Source organism: Hyperolius riggenbachi, chromosome 10 (assembly GCF_040937935.1).
Source record: "Hyperolius riggenbachi isolate aHypRig1 chromosome 10, aHypRig1.pri, whole genome shotgun sequence".
Classification (NCBI taxonomy): domain Eukaryota; kingdom Metazoa; phylum Chordata; class Amphibia; order Anura; family Hyperoliidae; genus Hyperolius; species Hyperolius riggenbachi.
Genome location: NC_090655.1, coordinates 29,425,688 through 29,448,696, shown reverse-complemented (window position 1 = coordinate 29,448,696; position 23,009 = coordinate 29,425,688). Strand labels below are relative to the sequence as shown.

Genomic DNA, 23,009 nt, shown 5'->3' with positions numbered 1-23,009 from the left:
CCGGCTACCTAACTGGCCACCCTCCCACCCGGCTACCTAACTGCCCACTTTCCCACCCGGCTACATAACTGCACCCTACAACAACTGGCCACCCTCCCACCCGGCTACCTAATTGCCCACCCTTGCCCACCCTCCCACCCGGCTACCTAACTGCCCACTCTCCCATCCGGCAACCTAGCTGCCCACTACCTAACTGCCCACCCTCCCACCTGGCTATCTAACTGCCCACCCAGCTACCTACCTGCCCACCCAGCTACCTAACTACCCACGCTGCCACCCGGCTACCTAACTCCCCACCCGGCTACCTATCTGCCTACCCTCCCACCCAGCTACCTAACTGCCTACCCAGTGCAGTGCCGCCTGCACCGCAAATAGTGTACCAGCCTGCCCAACCACCCTCCCTCCAGGTAATTAATGTTAGCCCACTATAGACCTAACTACATACTGTATACTGTATTTTGTGGGGAAATCTGGCGACAATCTGATTGCAATTTGTGGGGAAATCTGCCAACAATCTGGTTGCATTTTGTGGGGAAATTTGCTGCCAATCTGGTTGCATTTTGTTGGGAAATCTGCCGCCAATCTGGTTGCATATTGTAGGGAAATCTGCCGACAATCTGGTTGCATATTGTGGGGAAATCTGCAGACAATCTGGTTGCATATTGTGGGAAAATCTGCTGACAATCTGGTTGCATATTGTGGGGAAATCTGCTGACAATCTGGTTGCATATTGTGGGGAAATCTGCTGGCAATCTGGTTGCATATTGTGTGGAAATCTGCCGACAATCTGGTTGCATATTGTGTGGAAATCTGCCAACAATCTAGTTGCATTTTGTTGGGAAATCTGCAGACAATCTGGTTGCATTTTGTTGGGAAATCTGCCGACAATCTGGTTGCATATTGTAGGGAAATCTGCCGACAATCTGGTTGCATATTGTAGGGAAATCAGATTTCCCCACAAAATGTTTGGGTGGGAGGTCCGAGGTCCGTGGGGTTGGAAGGTCGTGGGGGGGGGGGGGGGGGGGGGCATAATATTTTTTTGCTATGAGGCCCAGTCATTTATAGCTACGCCCCTGTTTGGGGGGTCATCATCCCAGCAGGACATGTTTCAGGAGGGGGAGGATGATGATGACACGGTGACAGACAGAGACTGGGTGCCACCAGCTCCAGGGGATGTCGTCATCAGCAGCTCTGAGGAGGAGGAGGAGGATGCGCTTGTGGGCCTTGCAAGGAGGCGCATCATTGCAAGCATTGGCAGCAGTAGGCAGGTCCCACAGCCTGCTGGTGTCTCAGGCTCAGCAGCAGCAGCAGCAGCATCTGCCAGTACCACCACCAGCCGCACCCAAGCCCCCCCCCCCCAACCACCACAGGGAGACAGGCAGCAGCGGTTCCATGCCGTAGGGGGTTGTTTTTGTCACCAATCTGGCGTTTTTTCACCATGCCCACAGTGTACAGCAAGTACGCCACTTGCAACCACTGTCAGCGGAAGTTGAGCAGAGGTGCAGACCCCTTAAAGTTCAGCACAAGCTCGCTCATCAACCACCTTGCTGCGAAACATTTCCACCAGCATGAGGAGTTCCAGAGGCTGAAGGCATCTGGTGCTGGCAGTGGCACCACACCCATCACTGCACAGCCTTCAGCAGCAGCAGCAGCAGCAACAGCAGCCACCCGCCCTCCTGCTCCTCCAGCAGCACCAGCAGGAGTGCGGAAACGCACTGCTCCTCCCCCCTCTGCAACTCCTGCCGCCGACACTGAGGCCTGTTCTGGCAGCCAGTCCTCAGTGGCCTCCTCTGCTGTGTCTGCTGATTCCCGTGCCAGCAAAAGGCCACGCCAGAGCCTTTTGAGCAAGTCCTTCCAGGGGGTGGTTAGGGCTCTGCCTCCCAGCAGCCGTCGCGTGCGGCAGCTGAACGGCTTGCTGGCACGGGCCATGTGCTCCCAACTCCTGCCGTACACGCTCGTGCAGGAGGGGAGCGACATGCGTGCGCTGCTTGCTTGCGCAGCCCCAGACTGGCAGCTCCCCAGCAGACACTTCTTCGCCCGCAAGGCCATTCCTGCACTGCACCGCTTTGTGATGGCCAATGTGGAGCGAGGGCTGGAGCACGCGGTTGGTGAAAGGGTCCACGTCACCATGGACTCTTGGAGCAGCCGCTTCGGGACAGGCCGCTACCTGTCCTTCACTGTCCACTGGGTCAGCTTGGTGGAAGGGGGTGAGGATGGGAGAGCAGCAGCGGGCACAGCAGCAGCAGCAGCAGCAACACAGTGGGTGGTGCCCCCCCCCCGCAGGGTCAGGGGAACTGCAGCAGTTTCCTCCGATCCTCTGCCATCCTCCGGCACACCTGGCCAAACCCCCCGCCTCAGCAGCAGCGTGAAGGCCCGCCACTGCCAAGCACTGCTGCAGTTGGTCAGCCTTGGGAAGACCAAGCTGACGGCAACCCATGTGTTGGCCAAACTCCGGGAGCAGGAGAGGATTTGGCTGACCCCCAGAGGCCTCAGAGTCGGAGAGGTGGTGGCCGACAATGGGGCCAATCTGGTTGCCGCAATAGACAGGGGAAACCTGACCCACATCCCCTGTCTTGCCCACATGCTGAACCTGGTGGTGCAAAAGTTCTTGCGCACCTACCAGGGGATGGGCGAACTGCTGGAAACGGCAAGGAACGTTGTGCGTCACTTCCGGCGCTCGGCTGCAGCCTGTGTGAGCCTGGAAGACGTGCAAAAGGAGCTGGAGCTGCCACGCCATCGGCTGATCATTGACATTTCGACTCGCTGGAACTCCACCCTGGCGATGTTGGAGCGTCTGGTTGAACAGAAGCACGCTGTCAACCAGTACCTTGCCCAGGCCACTGTGTCCGCCGCTCAGAGAAGGGACAGGACCAGCAACATCCCGTCCATCGTCCCCGATGATGACTGGAGGCACATGCAGCAGGTGTGCTTAGTGCTGGCTCCCTTTCTGCAGGCCACTAACATGGTGAGCAGGGACCATGCTATGGTCTGCGAGTGGGTGCCCCTAGTTTGTCTGCTGAACAGGGCCCTCAATGCTTTGCTGGAACAGGGAGCGGAAGCCTTGGACCAGCAGGAGCGTCATCATGCAGCTGCACAGTCCACCTCTGAGGGGGAGGAGGAGGAGGACTTGGTGGAGGTCCCTGACCTTGCTGCTGATGAGGGGGATCAGCACAGCGCAGCTGAGTTGGTGCGGGGGTGGAGAGAAGATGAGGCTGAGGAGGCAGAGGAGGAGGATGAGGACAGCACTGCCATCGATGTGCCAGCACACGTGGCCCGCCTCTTCCCAATGGCAGCGCACATGCTGACGTGCCTGCGCAAGGACCCCAGGGTGATCCAGATGAAGCAGAGGGAGGACATCTGGATCAGCATGATGTTGGACCCACGCCTCAAGGGGAAGTTGAGCCAGTTCCTGCCGCCTGCAGGAGGAGACCCAGCGCAACAAATAAGGAGCTTGCAGCAGGCCCTTGTTGAGCACTTGGAGGAAGCCTTCCCCCAGCCTTCCACCCCCACTGTCCAGCCAGCACAGAGGCAGCAGCAGGTGCCTGCATCCAGCAGCAAGCGCCCCACAGACCTGCTGTCTCTCAGCCACGAGCTCTACAGGACTGTAGAGGCTCCGGCAGCAGTGACTAGAGAGGAGGTGCATGCAGCAGCATCCTCCTCCGGTCACAGCCAGCGCCTGACCCGCATGGTGGCTGACTACATGGGGTCCTACAGCGGGCTTGACAGCGATGCCCCTGTTGATCCCATGGAGTATTGGGTCAAGCGCCTGGAGATCTGGAGCGAGCTGGCGCAGTACGCCCTGGAAGTGCTGTCCTGTCCCCCTTCCAGCGTGCTGTCCGAGCGCTGCTTCAGTGCAGCTGGTGGTGTGGTCACCGAGAAACGCTCACGTCTGTCTCACAAGTCTGTGGACAGACTGACGTTTCTCAAGATGAACCAGGCGTGGGTGGAAGGCGAGTTCCTGGCCCCTGTTGTCGGCGAGAGGGGGACATGAACTGGCTGCCGGAACTTAGAACCATCGTTAATGTGCCTTACCACCCTTTACCACCTCCTGGCTCCTGCTCACTAAGCCAGCCTGGTTCACTTTGACTATTACGTCGCCTGCAGCCACACATTTTACACCTACAGTGGGCTGCTGTGTACTGCCCTTCTGCTGTCTGTCTGTGTTTCCCACTGTCAGGGGTACACAGATTTACCTTCTGCTGCCACTCTGCCACCAGCTATTACGTCAAACAATAGCTATATCTGTAATTGGTTGTAAAACCAAAACTACAAGACCATTAAAAAAAAAAGGTTTAATTTTTCTAAAGTGCCGGGGTTGAAAACTGTGTTGTCCCAGTTGTGTATTGGACACGATGTGGGCTGCACGACCGCTGTCTGGGACCTCCTGCCTGCTGTGTTTATTTACAGCCCTGGTATCACCGCTAGGTACCAGGGCTATTATGTCACGCTGCCTGCCTGCTGCCACACTCACACTACTCCTCCATTCCTCCTGCTGATGCTGCTGTCTGTCTGTGTTTCCCACTGCCAGGGTACACAGAATTACCTTCTGCTGCCACTCTGCCACCAGCTATTACGTCAAACAATAGCTGCTCACATAATTACTCCTCCATTCCTCCTGCTGCTGCTGCTGCTGTCGGTCTGTGTTTCCCACTGCCAGGGTACACAGAATTACATTCTGCTGCCACTCTGCCACCAGCTATTACGTCAAACAATAGCTGCTCACATAATTACTCCTCCATTCCTCCTGCTGCTGCTGCTGTCGGTCTGTGTTTCCCACTGCCAGGGTACACAGAATTACATTCTGCTGCCACTCTGCCACCAGCTATTACGTCAAACAATAGCTATATATCTGTGTATTTGGTTTTACAAACAAAACAAAAAAAACATTAAAAAAAAAAAGGTTTAATTTTTCTGAGGTGCCCGGGGTTGAAAACTGTGTTGTCCCAGTTGTGTATTGGACATGATGTGGGCTGCACGACCGCTGTCTGGGACCTCCTGCCTGCTGTGTTTATTTACAGCGCTGGTATCACCGCTAGGTACCAGGGCTATTATGTCACGCTGCCTGCCTGCTGCCACACTCACACTACTCCTCCATTCCTCCTGCTGCTGCTGCTGTCGTCTGTCTGCCTGTGTTTCCCACTGCCAGGGTACACAGAATTACCTTCTGCTGCCACTCTGCCACCAGCTATTACGTCAAACAATAGCTATATCTGTAATTGGTTGTAAAACCAAAACTACAAAACCATTAAAAAAAAAAAAGGTTTAATTTTTCTGAGGTGCCCGGGTTGAAAACTGTGTTGTCCCAGTTGTGTATTGGACACGATGTGGGCTGCACGACCGCTGTCTGGGACCTCCTGCCTGCTGTGTTTATTTACAGCCCTGGTATCACCGCTAGGTACCAGGGCTATTATGTCACGCTGCCTGCCTGCTGCCACACTCACACTACTCCTCCATTCCTCCTGCTGATGCTGCTGTCTGTCTGTGTTTCCCACTGCCAGGGTACACAGAATTACCTTCTGCTGCCACTCTGCCACCAGCTATTACGTCAAACAATAGCTGCTCACATAATTACTCCTCCATTCCTCCTGCTGCTGCTGCTGCTGTCGGTCTGTGTTTCCCACTGCCAGGGTACACAGAATTACATTCTGCTGCCACTCTGCCACCAGCTATTACGTCAAACAATAGCTGCTCACATAATTACTCCTCCATTCCTCCTGCTGCTGCTGCTGTCGGTCTGTGTTTCCCACTGCCAGGGTACACAGAATTACATTCTGCTGCCACTCTGCCACCAGCTATTACGTCAAACAATAGCTATATATCTGCGTAATTGGTTTTACAAACAAAACAAAAAAACCATTAAAAAAAAAAAGGTTTCATTTTTCTGAGGTGCCCGGGTTGAAAACTGTGTTGTCCCAGTTGTGTATTGGACACGATGTGGGCTGCACGACCGCTGTCTGGGACCTCCTGCCTGCTGTGTTTATTTACAGCCCTGGTATCACCGCTAGGTACCAGGGCTATTATGTCACGCTGCCTGCCTGCTGCCACACTCACACTACTCCTCCATTCCTTCTGCTGCTGCTGCTGTCGTCTGTCTGCCTGTGTTTCCCACTGCCAGGGTACACAGAATTACCTTCTGCTGCCACTCTGCCACCAGCTATTACGTCAAACAATAGCTATATCTGTAATTGGTTGTAAAACCAAAACTACAAAACCATTAAAAAAAAAAAAGGTTTAATTTTTCTGAGGTGCCCGGGTTGAAAACTGTGTTGTCCCAGTTGTGTATTGGACACGATGTGGGCTGCACGACCGCTGTCTGGGACCTCCTGCCTGCTGTGTTTATTTACAGCCCTGGTATCACCGCTAGGTACCAGGGCTATTATGTCACGCTGCCTGCCTGCTGCCACACTCACACTACTCCTCCATTCCTCCTGCTGCTGCTGCTGTCGTCTGTCTGCCTGTGTTTCCCACTGCCAGGGTACACAGAATTACCTTCTGCTGCCACTCTGCCACCAGCTATTACGTCAAACAATAGCTATATCTGTAATTGGTTGTAAAACCAAAACTACAAAACCATTAAAAAAAAAAAGGTTTAATTTTTCTGAGGTGCCCGGGTTGAAAACTGTGTTGTCCCAGTTGTGTATTGGACATGATGTGGGCTGCACGACCGCTGTCTGGGACCTCCTGCCTGCTGTGTTTATTTACAGCCCTGGTATCACCGCTAGGTACCAGGGCTATTATGTCACGCTGCCTGCCTGCTGCCACACTCACACTACTCCTCCATTTCTCCTGCTGATGCTGCTGTCTGTCTGTGTTTCCCACTGCCAGGGTACACAGAATTACCTTCTGCTGCCACTCTGCCACCAGCTATTACGTCAAACAATAGCTGCTCACATAATTACTCCTCCATTCCTCCTGCTGCTGCTGCTGCTGTCGGTCTGTGTTTCCCACTGCCAGGGTACACAGAATTACATTCTGCTGCCACTCTGCCACCAGCTATTACGTCAAACAATAGCTATATATCTGTGTAATTGGTTTTACAAACAAAACCAAAAAACCATTAAAAAAAAAAGGTTTAATTTTTCTGAGGTGGCCGGGTTGAAAACTGTGTTGTCCCAGTTGTGTATTGGACACGATGTAGGCTGCACGACCGCTGTCTGGGACCTCCTGCCTGCTGTGTTTATTTACAGCCCTGGTATCACCGCTAGGTACCAGGGCTATTATGTCACGCTGCCTGCCTCATTGACTGCCTGCTGCCACACACTCATCCTCCTCCTCCTGCTGCTAAATTTACCTCCTGCTGTCTGTGTGTTTCCACTGCCAGGGAGCACAGACAATGGCGCTTCCAACATGCGTGCGCCACCAGCTATTTGTTACGCTCAAAAATAGCTGCATTTCTTTAAAAAAAAAATTTAAAAGAGAAATAAGTGAAGAAGAAGAAGACGATATAGAAAAAGAAGGAGAAGAAGAAGAAGGAGAAAAAGAAGAAGAAGAAGATAAAGAAGATGAAGAAGATGAAGAAGAAGAAGATGAAGAAGAAGAATAAGATGAAGAAGAAGAAGAAGAAGAAGAAGAAGATGAAGAAGATGAAGAAGATGAAGAAGAAGAAGATGATGAAGAAGAAGAAGACAATATAGAAGAAGAAGAAGAAGATATAGAAGAAGATATAGAAGAAGAAGATAGAGGAAGAAGATATAGAAGAAGAAGAAGAAGATATAGAAGATAAAGAAGAAGAAGAAGTATATACAGTACTGAACAAAATTCTGGACACAACTTCTCTATCCACCTTTTTTTTTTAAAGGAACATCCCCACATAATCACTTGCTGTTGTTACTTGGAAAAAAAGATGTTTCTTGCATCATTCACTCTCAAAACAAGTGTTGGAAGCTATTTAAAGAGAGTCTGAAGCGAGAATAAATCTCGCTTCAGACCTCATAAATAGCAGGGGCACGTGTGCCCCTGCTAAAACGCCGCTATAGCGCGGCTTAACGGGGGTCCCTTCACCCCCAAATCCCCCTCGATACACCCGGGGAGCGCTTCCTGGTTGGGGCAGGGCTAACCGCCGCAGCCCTGCCCCACGCGCGTCTGTCAGCGCGTATCTCCGCCTCTCCCCCGCCCCTCTCAGTCTTCCTTCACTGAGAGGGGCGGGGGAGAGGCGGCGATGCGCCGCTGACAGACGCAACTGGAGGCAGGGCTGCAGCCGTTAGCCCTGCCTCCAGGAAGGGAAATTCTGCGACCTTTCTACGACACACTTTTGCGGGGGGTGGGTGGGGGGTGAAGGGACCCCCGTTTAGCCGCGGGATAGCGGCGTTTTAGCAGGGGCACACGTGCCCCTGCTATTTATGAGCTCTGAAGCGAGATTTATTCTCACTTCAGAGTCTCTTTAAGGCCAATTCGAATAGTCAGCTCGAATAATGAGCTCGAATACCGACTCGAATAGTGAGCTCGAAGTCCGAGGTCGAATCGAATAGTAAAAATTATTCGACTCGAATATTCGACTGACCTCGAATAATTTACTATTCGAATTCGACCAAACTCGAATTTTAAAAAGGGGTATTTGAGCACCACTGCTTTCCATCAAGACCCCTTGATCAACTAAAGAAGATAGGAGAAAGGGAGCATATCAGTGGACCTAATAAACTGTTTAAGGGTTTTTTTTCCATTTAAAAATAAAAACATTTGGTGAAGAAGATTTAAATTACTGTTAAGAAGCACAAAAGGATACAAAAGGATACTGAATAGCCAGATTGTAAGATGTACCTATTCATTAAGATAAAGACAAACAAACACAAAAGTGCATACCATATATCTTACATCACACTAATTTTCCATGTTTTTGTTTGAAGGAATTGAGTTATCTACAGCTAGTACAACTAGTGTGACCAACGTAATAAACAAGGTGTCTTTTGTCGATGCTGATGGCAACTACAAGGCTGGGATCCCCTACAATGGAGTGGTGAGTCGCAAATACTTCTGCCTGACAGGCAACCTCATTGCCAGGTACTTTAAAAAAGCAAAACAACTTTATGATATCCCCTCATACACACACACACACACACACACACACACACACACCACACCGCACGCACGTACGCACGCACACACACACACACACACACACACACACACACACACACACACACACACACACACACACACACACACGGTTTTTACAAAAAACCTATTTTTTTTTAATTTATCGCAAATATGGATTTTTGCAAAATACATATTTTGGTGAAAATGAGAGCTTTCTTGAGGACATTTTTCTCATGCCTGTTGATTTCAATGCATTTCGGATTTTTTTTCCTCATGTCGGTATATTTTTTGCAAAATTTCCACTGCATGGAGATTGGATGCAGAAAAACGGACTCCAATGAATGCCTATGGGCATGTTTCCACTAAACGCGATTTTTTCTGATGCAGATTTTCCCATAGGCATTCATTGGAGTCAATTTTTCTGCATCCATTCTGCATCCAATCTGCGCCCGATCTGCGTGTAGTGGAACCAGGCCGATGCACTGGACAATTTACAGTAGTGGAAAACGTGTAATGGGGTGTACAAAGGAATTTCATAGAAGCAGACAGGGCAATGTGAAATCTGACTAAAGCACAGGATCAGACAAGATCTGTTGCACTGCATTGACTGCAACTCGAAAAATCTGTAAAGTGTGAACATATGTGGAACAGCAGATAGTTAAGAGTCTTGACTATAGGTTAGTGGCAAAAGCCAATTAAAATCTGATATTCCCATTTTGTTTCTGCTGGCAATGTCACACACTGCTGAGAGTTATCATCCTTATCACTATCAAGTGGCATGTGAACAACGCATGTTTACAATGTAAACGGTGTTGAAAAGTTCACAATCCTAAGCCTCGTACACAGGGAGGCACTTCTGTTGTCCAGCGTATCCCTTCAGCAACAGTGCAGTGCTAACACTATACAGAGGTGTCACTAGCAGAGGTGCTCGGATACCCCCAATCAGTGGGTTTTAACCACGAATACCGACTAGTGATCATGAGCTTGTGATGAGCACCACTGGCCGCTAGCCTCCAGGCTAGTGATGTGTCCCTATAAGCGGGGGGAGGCAGAAGGAGAATGATTGGTGCACAAAGCAGCTTCCTGTGAGGGAGGAAGTGGGGGGGGGAACAGTGCATTCAGGGATCAAGGATCGCTAAAGATTCAGCATGTACCCACACTAGATTCATGCTAGTTTCTCATCTGAGGTGGTCTAGTGATGGGTAGAAATTACACCTATGCCTAATCACACATCATAATTAGTGATGGGCCGAACAGTTCGCCTGGCGAACCTCTCTGGGCCTCTTACTACTTCCGGGTCGCAATCACTCATGACGTCACGCACATGCGCAGAGAGTGCCCGGCAACAGGAGTGCGATCTAGGATGCACTCCGCCGGGCAGCGCAGGCGTACTACTCCGGGTCATTGCGACCCGGAAGTAGTAAGAGACCCATGGATTTAGAGATGTTCGCCACATCTCTAATCATAATTTGCAATTATGCATTGTAATCGTAATGCAAAATTTGCGGATTACGCATAACATTTTTTTGCTAGCAAATGCAATCACTAACCGTAAATATGCATAATAGCGTAATTTATGCATAGTTTGCAAACTGTATTATGGATACAAACAGATTTTTTGCATTAAATATTTAATAGTCGGGCGTGTGCAGTATTCTGTCTGATGAAATTTATTTTTGCATACAAACTCATTTTTCGCATTAAATATTTAAATAATAGTTGTGGGTGTGCAGTATTCTGGCTGATAATTGCCTTTTTTCACATACAAACACATTTTTTGCATTAACTATGTAACTAATAGCCGCTCATTCACGGAACACTGGTGAATATACAGTATGCAAATATTTTTAAGCACTGAACGCAAATTACGAATTACAGGCGTAATTGCAATTCGAAAATGTTTTATGCTGTACTTAACGCAATCACAATTGCACAGTGCGTACTTGCAAAATATTATGCAAAATTTTGCGTAATTGTAATTTTCACTGCAAGCACCACTAGTACATAGCTTAAAGGATTACTGTCCCCCCCCCCCCCCCCCCTTCTTCCCAGAAAAATGTAAATACCCATCAAGAGAAGGGAAGGCATTGTAGATGCACCACCTAGCAAAGCAACCCCATTGGTTGGTGGCTTGTTGAGCAGAACAAATCACTTGGCAACGTGTTTAGTATGCATGAATCCTAATTCTCTCCTCTCTGTTTGATCTTGCTCAGATTAAAGTTGTGGATGCTGGTGATGACCCAAAGCCTGGTGTCAAGGTTTATCTTAAAATAAAAGGCGAGGTGTTCCCCGAGGACTTGGTGACAAATCACAAAGGAGAAGTTTCATTTAATCTCAACACAACCGAATGGCAGAAGAGTATTTCCTTATCGGTACTGATACCCACTGTTTGATACATTTTGTTTATATTTCTGTGGTCTTGTTTGTGTACAGTTACAGGTGCGAAGGGCAAGCTAATGGTGGCTCCCCCCCCCCATTTTTTGAGTGTAGGCAGTGGAGCATTCTCATCTGTCCAGTTGCTGTGCTCCTCCCTTTTCTTTTATTGTCCGTGGCTCCCCGGGTGTCTCTGTTCCCTTTGATCCACCAACAGGCTATATAAAGAATGTGCATGCCATTGGTGGAATTAAGGAGAGGCACTGGTGGGGATGGAGGTGGGAGGATGCTGAAGAATGAAGGAGAGAGCACATCAGATAGGCAGGTAGGAACCCTCCGTTGTATGCACTCTACATGTGTCATATTAGGACACCTCAATACTGTTATGGGGAGGGGGCAAGGCAACCCCTATTGTGAAGGTGGTAAAGTGATCAAGGCTAAAACTGCCAGGGGTGAGCAAAAACTATGCCCAAACATAATTATGCATCGTAATTGTAATGCAAAGTTTGTAATTTACGCTTACGAATTTACGCATAAAATCTACGACTACGTGTAATTACGGCTGTTACGCGTAGTTCACATGTATATTGCGAAGTCACTTACGAATGTGCTATATGCGTTAATTTTTACGTGTAAATGTTACGCATTTGCATGGGCTTAAAACGTATTTATCAGATATGCACTTACAAAAATGCGCATTATCAAGGGCAATTTATGCATAGAAACAGTATACCGCCTACAACTGTGTTCAGCATACGCGTAAATTCGTAATTTTATCCGCAATTACGTTTGATAACCATAGATGAAAGCCGGTCACAGAAACGTAATTCCGCTATGCATAATTGCGGAAAATTAGGCGTAATTAAACGTAATTGCAGTTTGCTCATTACGAGCAACCCTAAAATCTGCTATATAGGGGTACAAAGATCTCCTAATGCTGTTGGGGTTGGGTGTTTACAAAAGCCTTGTGCTCCAATTTTTTTTAGGGGGAGCTGAAACCTCTATATTGCAAGGGTCAGGAAGGACCCAATAATAACTGGTGCCTAGGAACCATACCTACCCTACCTATGTGATCATGATTCCTGGATCGTTACTATGCAGAACATACAAAGATTATGCAACTATTTGCAATCATGATTAACAGTATTTTTTTATTAAGGGCAATTCAAAATTCTAATTCCACAATTCAAGACTAGTGACCTGTACTTAGCTATTACTTCCCAAGTGTTTACTTAAAGAGAACCTAAGGCATCCACAATGTCAAAAATTGTATACTTAACTAAGGAGAGGGAGGATCAAGAGGCTTCCCTTCCTCCTGCTCCACGCCACTGCCCAAGACAGTGCTTGGTGACGGGGGGACTAGATGGCAGCTGCAGAAGCCTCTATAGGATCCAGGGGCCTCTCTCTTCTTAGGAAAGTATCTACTTTTTAATACAAGCTTCTCCTTGGGTACACTTTAAGTCACGCAATGCCTCAGGCTCATATGTAAATCTCCACAACAGAGGTAAGGTGGTGTCGTAGTATGAGATAACAGTTTTTTTGCCATGTCAATAGCTGTATGGAGTATTTACATAGCTCCCAACTGTCCCAATGGCTATGGGTTAAAATAAAGTATGTAAATCTATGTGTTACGGTCCCCATGATGCTGTTTTGTGAATCAAAATCCTAGTAACAAGTGATCCTTTACAGTGGAGCTTAGAGTAGTGAATTTTTCAGCTAGTTTATGTGGAATGAAAAACTTTTTTCATTGTGACATGTGCAAGAGTTTGGGTCCACCAATCAGAGGCAATCACATGATCGTGTTTTCTACTTCCTGTTTTGTCTTATTGGATTTCATATATAGAAAACTCATGTAGGAGAAACTGATCATCTCTGTTCATCAGTAATCTTGCTCTTTCAGTTAAGTCGAATGTACCATTTGGAGATTGTTTTGCTGAAAATGAACAAGTAATATATGTATCTTCTTTTCAAGGTACAAACGAACCTGACGCTGCTGCCATACAGTTATGGAGTCATGGTAGCTGACTATGGCCAGTCATACATGAACCTTAAACCTTTCTATTCTACCAGCAATAGTTTCCTGAAGCTCCACTCTGTGGATAAAGTCCTCCCTTGTGAAGGTCAGCAGGAGGTTCAGGTGCAATATATCATTAAACAATCAGAGCTGATGAAAGAAGGTGACCACTTGGATCTCCACTATTTGGTGAGAACCTGAGCGTACTGTTCATTCAGAAAATGTGGACCTCTATTAGGATTAGGCAAAAAAAATCACATGTTCAAATGTCCCAGCTGGAGGACAATTAGCAGTTCACAGTCTCATCACAGTCTCATCAATGAACATACATACAATTATTATTGTTAAGTATTTATACAGCGCCGACATCTTACGCAGCGCTGTACAGATTTATATATATATTGTCTTGTCACTAACTGTCCCTCGGAGGAGCTCACAATCTAGTCCCTACCATAGTCATATGTCTATGTATGTATCATGTAGTGTATGTATTATAGTCTAAGGCCAATATTTAGGGGGAAGCTAATTAACTGTATGTTTTTGGGATGTGACAGGAAACTGGAGTGCCCGGAGGAAACACAGTTTGTGAGACTCATAGGATGGTGGGATGACGATCAGATATGGAGTATAGAAATATGGGGTCAAACATATTATTATTCTTTGTGAATTGACATTTATGAGGTATTCACTTCACAATAATACCAGAAACAAGATGCCCAGAAATGTAAAAAGAAGTGTACTCCTTTAAGTAGCCAAAACTTAATGATGTAAACTTTATTAGAGCATAATGTTAACATACACAATAAAACAAATTAAAAGCAATGAAAAATTCTCCAAATTCTGATTGTGATCAGACACCCTTCTGCCATAAATAAATCTATATATGTATCAAAAATACCTCGTATCACAGGAGACGGTAGCCAAATAATCAATGGTGTACTCAATTCCAACAGTGGAAAGCTAGTGAATACAATATTGTGTGTGTGTGTATGTGTATATATATATATATATATATATATGTATATATATATATATATATATATATATATATATATACAGTGGGTTGCAAAAGTATTCAGCCCCCTTGACGGTTTCCACATTTTGTCACATTACTGCCACAAACATGCATCTTTTATTGGAATTCCACGTGAAAGACCAATACAAAGTGGTGTACATGTGAGAAGTGAATCGAAAATCATACATCATTCCAAACATTTTTTACAAATAAATAACTGCAAAGTGGGGTGTGCGTAATTATTCGGCCCCCTGAGTCAATACTTTGTAGAACCACCTTTTGCTGCAGTTACAGCTGCCAGTCTTTTAGGGTATGTCTCTACCAGCTTTGCACATCTAGAGACTGAAATCCTTGCCCATTCTTCTTTGCAAAACAGCTCCAGGTCAGTCAGATTAGATGGACAGCGTTTGTGAACAGCAGTTTTCAGATCTTGCCACAGATTCTCGATTGGATTTAGATCTGTACTTTGACTGGGCCATTCTAACACATAGATATGTTTTGTTTTAAACCATTCCATTGTTGCCCTGGCTTTATGTTTAGGGTCATTGTCCTGCTGGAAGGTGAACCTCCGCCCCAGTCTCAAATCTTTTACAGTCTCCAAGAGGTTTTCTTCCAAGTTTGCCCTGTACTTGGCTCCATCCATCTTCCCATCAACTCTGACCAGCTTCCCTGTCCCTGCTGAAGAGATGCACCCCCTGAGCATGATGCTACCACCACCATATTTGACAGTGGGGATGGTGTGTTCAGAGTGATGTGCAGTGTTAGTTTTCCGCCACACATAGCTTTTTTCATTTTGGCCAAAACGTTCCATTTTGGTCTTATCTTACCAGAGGACCTTCTTCCACATGGTTGCTGTGTCCCCCACATGGCTTGTGGCAAACTGCAAACGGGACTTCTTATGCTTTCTGTTAACAATGCCTTTCTTCTTGCCACTCTTCCATAAAGGCCAACTTTGTACAGTGCATGACTAATAGTTGTCCTATGGACAGAGTCTCCCACCTGAGCTGTAGATCTCTGCAGCTCGTCCAGAGTCACCATGGGCCTCTTGACTGCATTTCTGATCAGCGCTCTCCTTGTTCGGCCTGTGAGTTTAGGTGGATGGCCTCGTCTTGGTAGGTTTACAGTTGTGCCATACTCCTTCCATTTCTGAATGATCGTTTGAACAGTGCTCCGTGGGATGTTCAAGGCTTTGGAAATCTTTTTGTAGCCTAAGCCTGCTTTAAATTTCTCAATAACTTGATCCCTGACCTGTCTTGTGTGTTCTTTGGACTTCACGGTGTTGTTGCTCCCAATATTCTCTTAGACAACCTCTGAGGCCCTCACAGAGCATCTGTATTTGTACTGACATTAGATTACACACAGGTGCACTCTATTTAGTCATTAGCACTCATCAGGCAATGTCTATAGGCAACTGACTGCACTCAGATCAAAGGGGGCCGAATAATTATGCACACCCAACTTTGCAGTTATTTATTTGTAAAAAATGTTTGGAATCATGTATGATTTCCGTTCCACTTCTCATGTGTACACCACTTTGTGTTGGTCTTTCATGTGGAATTCCAATAAAATTGATTCATGTTTGTGGCAGTAATGTGACAAAATGTGGAAAACTTCAAGGGGGCCAAATACTTTTGCAACCCACTGTATGTATGTATGTATATATATATATATGTATATATATATATGTATATATATATATATATATATATATATATATATATATATATATATATATATATATATATATATATATATATATATATATAAAATGAAAATCAAACTTCAAAAACAACCTTCAAAAAAACAAAACTTGCAAACAATTGTGCAAAAATAGTAAACATTAAAAGTCATGTTTATCCCAATCAATAATCAAACAGTGAAGGACTGCTTTTCCACTTTTATTAAACTAGGGAGTGAAGTGCCTATACAAGACGTAATGCAATTGACATTCACCTCACAGGTCACACCTCACAATTTACCTCGCGAATCGCTAATTTCAGCTTTCCATGACGTTACAGTCTTAGTAAATTGACATTTGAAAAAATGGTAAAATTAGCTGTTCTCTGCTTTATGGCTTTATGGCATGTGGTGATGCTTTGTGAATTGAAGCCGAGGTGTTGTGATGATGAAAATCAGCGGACAGCACATAAAGAAGACAAACAAAGAAAATGTTCAACTACACCCACCTGAGTTTTTTTCTGGCATTCTGTTTTATAGGTTACTTCCCAAGGATCTATAGAGGATCATGGATCTGTAGAAATCAGCACAGAGAATAAAAATGAAGGTAAGATAATTAAATGTATCAATGAATATTTTGAGACATTTTTTTTTTAACTTAAAGTGGGCCTGAATTTTTTGTTCATAAAAACAACAGGTAACATCGGGGTTGATTCATAAAGCTTTCTTATTTTTCACCTTAATTGTAAAGGCCCATACACACGTCTGATTTTTTCGAACGACGGGCCGTTTGAACGCCGGGCGGATCGCTCAAACTCAGTCTTATCACGCGAACAACAGTCTGTACACACGCCCGATTTAGCGGGTGAACGACTGAACGGCGGGACGTTCAAACAACCCGTCGTTCGCAAAAATCAGTCGTGTGTATGGGCCTTAAGGATAGCTAATGCACGAGATAAACAAATAAGGAGAGATAATTCATGAGATAAGTAGATGAGGAGAGATAAACCATACGTCAAGTCACTTAACCTCCTTGGCGGTCTGATTCTTTCCAGATTTTAGGGTCTAAAAGCGGTGCAATTTTTTTCCACTCTTTCAGACCCTAAAACCTGAAAAAAAATCATTCTGGCATGGAGATCTGCAGCAAAATAAAAAAAAATGTACCTTCCTGGGCTCCTGTGCTGCAGTTTTCTCTTTGCCCACAAGATGGCGCTAATATACATATAAACGAACTTCTCTATATTTCTCTAATATAGAGAAGTTCGTTTTCAATATTAGCCCCGCCCCCGATGACGTCACGCTGCCACCACCGCTCTGCTGCCACCACCACAGCTCCGCTGCTCCAACTGGCTGCCGGGTCCCCGGAAGAATAGCGGGGACATGGGGGATCCCGGCGGCCAGGGAAAGACCCCACACTGCCGGGGAGAGAGGCTGGAGTCCCGCTGCGCAGCGAGATCGCGTGCGGGACTCCACAACTACAAGTAAAGCTCTGCAATGCCTACCCCGACCTGAGCTCGGGATCACCGCTAATAGCTTATTTTTTCTACCCCGAGCTCAGGTCAGGAAAACCGGCAAAGAGGTTAAAGCGGACCCAAACCAAACATTTTTTTAATTCAAAATATTTAGTTGCACCGCTCTGACACATACAAATATACATAAACACTCCTTCAAGCCTATGAGCATTTCAGTGCATGCTTTTCATCATTCTCTTTTCATAACTAGGGTTATACAGGTGGCAGCCATTAGCTATTCCTCCTTTGCTGGACACCACCTACTCCATCAGTTTGCCGAATTCTGTCCCGCAATTTGAAAGGAAGGGAGAAGTTCCTCCAATAAAAATGTAAAATATTTTATATTTGTCATCATGCAGCTGAAAAAGGCTGCTATTTATTATTATAATTTAGAAAATAGATTTTATTTCTTAAATCTTGTATTTTTAATTTGGGTCCACTTTAAGGAGAGTTAAGTCATTTAAAGAGAAATGAATAAGTTAATATGTAAGGTGAGATGATTAAACAGAAAAGCTTTGTGAATCAGCCCTATTCTGTCTTGTTACTTACCTTTCCCTGTAGACAATTTTAGGAATGTTCCTGTTATCTTTTTTCAGTTGCAGGTAGTGAATGTCTGGTCACTGATTTTGAGTAGAGAAGAGAAGAAAAACTGTACCCACTCATGTCAAAGGAGGGGGCCACCACAGGTTAATTTACCTGGTTGATGTCCTCTTGCACAGCGCTCCATGCTGAGTTCCATCCCCCTGACGCAGGGGAAGTCCTGGCTGTGAAACAGGAAGTGTTAGGAGTATGGAGTGAAGAGTAAAATGCAGCAGCAAAATTACAACATCCAAATAAATTAATACTCTCTGTGGCACCCCTCTCCTCTGACATGAGTGGGTACCGTTTTGTTTCTCTCAAAATTCTGCTCTATCACCACTATCCATGAGCTCATCTTGCATGTCTCCTCCACAGTTATGCACTGTAGGGAAGAGTTTGAAATACACTTTTCGTGAAAATTAACATTTCTTAAAAACAAGTTTTCTGACGACCATTGACCTCAGTGGCTAAAAATTGTTTTTCACATATTAGTTAACTTCAATGCATTTAAAGAAAGGGCATTTTTCCATGCCCATAATATTATGATCTCTGTACATTTTGCTCTATTTTGCCCAGTTTTATTTTTTTTTGTCACTTTATTCCCTAAACCTGCTAACCTATTTTACTCTTTTTCCACAATTAAGACCCATTATACTCTTATTCATCTGTTACAGACCTTCATGGCACGACTACAGTGAAGTTTGCTTTGCATGCAGGCAAGTCCTCTACACTTCGGGCCCTTGTGTATATTCTGTTACCAGGGGGAGAGATTCTGGCTGACTCAGCAAATTACAAAGTACAGAGGTGCTTTCCGAATAAAGTGAGTAGGATACTGAATAAATCTTTAAATAAGTGTGCTTGATTCTTATTGAAAAAGTAGACGTTGCATCAGATTATATCTTCCTGGGGTCAAATATCTCTGCAGATGGTGACCGCAGCCATGAGATTAAGAGACACTTGTTACTTGGGAGGAAAGCTGTGGCAAAATTGGACACAACACTACAGGGTAGAAATGTCATGCTACCAACAAATATCAGGATAGTTAGAGCCATGGTCTTCCCGGTAGTAACATATGGCTCTGCAAGTTGGACTATAAATCTATAAATAAGGTCATGCCTAGAAAAATTGATGCTTTTGAGTAATGGGTGTGGAGAAAGATTTTGAGAGTTCCCTGGACTGCCATAAGATCAAACCAGTCAATACTTAAAGAAAACCAGAGCTGAGGGAAAAAAAGGTGTTATGGGGCTTCCTCCAGACCCTGCGCTCGGATTGCTCCTACGCCACCGTTCTCAGTCTTCTCTGTTTTCTGTACCAGGTCCCGTAATGTCCTCCAGTTGCAGCCAGTCTGATGCAAGTGAAGTGTGCTATTTACATATCTCTTCAGCAGCCGCTGGAGAGATAAGTAGTGGATCAGCTGATTTCGACACTCGGCTCTAAGAGCCGAGTGCCAAAACTAGGCACCTCATAGCAGCAATGCTATGCTGCGTGGGGTGCGTAATGGTTATTTGGGGCTCTGGAGGCTGCCAGTCCCCGAATTACATCTCCATCCGAGTTGCGACAGCTCGGAGGAGGAATAGTATTTAACACCGCCTCGGAATTTAGCGCCAGCGGTGAAAGCCATCATTTGGCTTTCACCGCGCCGAACTGAGCGGCGCCGCAATAAGATGCACCCAGATAAGTAGAGGGCACACTTTTCTTGCGCAGACTGGCAATGACTGGTGGAAGTTACAGGACCCAGTACAGAAGATGGAGAAGACTGAGGACGGTGGCGTGGGAGAGAGCCATGCGGGTGGGTCTGGAAGAAGCCCCTGGTATGTAGAAATTCTTTTTTTTATCACTTTAAATAAATAAGGCCAATGCATTTGCTAGTAGGGTTGATACTACAGCAAAGTTCCTGTTATCAGGCATTTGGAAGACTCAAGTAACTGGCATGCTGGAGGCGATAAAGGGGGTGGAAGTTTTGCGGTTCGCAAAGCAGAAATAATGTATCACCTCTGGGCGCCATCCTCTATTCATCCTGCAGCTCCAAGTGGATTTCTAGTGACCATGCATGGCTCACTTGACCTGATGCGGGTCAGGCGACATGTCGGGAGTCATACACAGAGGATGCCGGTAAGGCGCTGGGAGCCACAGGATGCAGAGAAGCAATGGTTAGTGTTAATTTAGAACTGGTTCAATCAACCGCACATGTATCCAGCATCAGGCAATCCCGCTGTACTTTAGTCACATAATGAGAACACAAAAAAAAAAATCCTTGCGTAATGATCTGCTCTGCTGTCTGCACAGGCAGACAGCTTTTTGATCATTTTTTAGGTCTGAGTGCTGCAGGTCTCTGGAAAAGAGACCTGTCTTTACTCTGCAAGTTTCAGAGTTGCTGTTCTGGTGAGGAATTTGCATCCACTTGTCATGCAAATTGCTTAGCTGCTTTCTTTGATGGCTTGCAGTATAAATACCATTTCCTCCCAGAATTCCCTGCTGGTCATGAAGGTTTGTTCTTGCTAACTTACCTGGAGTCTCAGCCCTCTGCTTATTGTTTGCTAATATTGCTATCTTAGAATAGCTCCTTGGGAGTGCACTGGCATTCCTTCTAGCTTAGTGAAGTACATTATTTGTATTGCCTATTCTGTCTTGTCTTGTCCTTGCGATTGCACTGTTGCTAGCGGTTGCCAATAGTGAATCGTTCTGTCCTGAACATAGATCGCATTTGCCCTAGCGTTAGAGGCGGTGGATCTTTCTAGTCTGAATCTTGGAGTGTAACCTCGGCTACGGTTGCTATTGGTTACTCCTTCTGTCTTGTTGTGCGGATCGCACTCGCTCTTGCGGAAGAGCAGTGGATCCTTTCAGTCCTGTTTTTGTGTACGGATCGCACTTGCTCTTGCAGAAGAGCAGTGGATCCTATCTGACTTGTTCCTGTTGTCTGTTTGACCGGAGTAAACGCTTGCTGTTGCCTGAGGTAAGGCAACCGATTAGCAAGCATTTCTGTTATTTGTTTGTTTGTTTTTCTGGGTTCATTTGTTAGTCAGGGTTGGCGTGTTTTGTCTCTGTTGTGCTTCTCATGCGGAGACCGCGCCATTAACGTGTTTTGTCGCTGTTGCGCTTCTCATGCGGCGACCGCGTTTAGGTAGTGCATTTGTTATTTTCCTTGGCGTTCTGATCATTATTGTTTGCTGTGTCTTTCTTACTACACCTATGCTCTGTCGTTACTCAGTCTTGTGTCGCTATTAGCAATCGCCATTCTTGCGATTGCTTTCCCACTTTGTCTTCGCTGTTGTGTGTTCACCGTCGCCAGGTGGCGACTAGATTGGTGGACATACATACATTCTGTCTCTGTGCTTACTCTCTCTCACTAGGGGCTATCTTGCCCTGTACTGCTTCCCCTCGTACAATTCCTATCGGGCATATGTGGCAGTGCAGAGGGTTTATTCCTCTGCACTCCACAGCTCCATCTGCCTGTGGGAATTCCCCTCTACAGGTGCATTGCACCAAAGCTGGGTTCTGTTATTCAAACGCTTGTGGAGGAATTCCGCAGTGTCAGCGTGCATCTTGTGCGCTGACCACGGAGATAATTCCACAATCGTTACACCTTGTTACTTGGAAAAATTGAGAGGAAAAGGAGAAAAGGACGGCAGAGGTCATATAGTCATGAAGAGTCAGAGCAGACTAAATGAATGAGGAGAAGGAGAGGTGGAATTTTGAACTGCAGAGCTAGTAATCCGAATGCCCTAAGATCACTCAATAGTTTAATAATGTATGTGCATGAATAATGGAAGCATAGCCCATTTGGAAAGGTTTTGGATTTAACCAGTAAAGCAACTCTCAAAAGAATCGAATATGAATTACAGTATGCAATGGAACATCCACCGATAGAACATGACAATGGAGAGTAAAATCAGAAGCAGATTGTCCTCGGACATTAGTTACTATAATTTGGCTGACATTCTAAGGTAGTTAGATTCAGGGCTGGATTTTCCATACGGCACTGTAGGCACATGCCTACAGGTAGTGTTGGGCAAACAGTGTTCGCCACTGTTCGGGTTCTGCAGAACATCACCCTGTTCGGGTGATGTTCGAGTTCGGCCGAACACCTGACGGTGCTCGGCCAAACCGTTCGGCCACATGGCCGAACTAAGAGCGCATGGCCGAACGTTCCCCGAACGTTCGGCTAGCGCTGTGATTGGCCGAACGGGTCACGTGGTTCGGACCCGAACGCGCTCTGATTGGCCGAACGGTCACGTGGTTCGGGTAAATAAATACCCGAACCACGTCATATCTCCGCCATTTGTCTGTGGGTTTAGCTTTGGGTAGGCAGGCAGGGTAGTTCGCGCTCCAGCCACGCTAGCCAGGGTCCCCCCTGTCATTGTGTCACTGCTGGGAACAGTAGTACACCGCTCGCTCAGCCAGACTATATACCATTGTTTACTGACACTCTATGTACACCGCTCAGCCAGACTATATACCATTGTTTACTGCCACTCTGATTCTGCTGGGAACAGTAGTACACCGCTCGCTCAGCCAGACTATATACCATTGTTTACTGACACTATATAGCAGACTATATAGCATTGTGTGTACACCGCTCAGCCAGACTATATACCATTGTTTACTGACACTCTGTGTACACCGCTCAGCCAGACTATATACCATTGTTTACTGCCACTCTGATTCTGCTGGGAACAGTAGTACACCGCTCGCTCAGCCAGACTATATACCATTGTTTACTGACACTCTGTGTACACCGCTCAGCCAGACTATATACCATTGTTTACTGCCACTCTGATTCTGCTGGGAACAGTAGTACACCGCTCGC

The 23,009-nt window shown here is 46.2% G+C and overlaps 1 protein-coding gene across 1 annotated transcript in view; it reads left to right on the top strand.

Annotated features, from left to right (window-relative positions):
• Positions 1-23,009, top strand: part of LOC137535755 (alpha-2-macroglobulin-like) — a 150,786-nt gene that overhangs the window by 36,857 nt on the left and 90,920 nt on the right. The window contains exons 10-14 of the mRNA XM_068257633.1: positions 8,844-8,953; positions 11,247-11,405; positions 13,379-13,609; positions 16,653-16,719; positions 18,877-19,022. Coding sequence (XP_068113734.1) covers positions 8,844-8,953; positions 11,247-11,405; positions 13,379-13,609; positions 16,653-16,719; positions 18,877-19,022 — 713 coding nt within the window. The remainder of the gene's footprint in view (positions 1-8,843; positions 8,954-11,246; positions 11,406-13,378; positions 13,610-16,652; positions 16,720-18,876; positions 19,023-23,009) is intronic.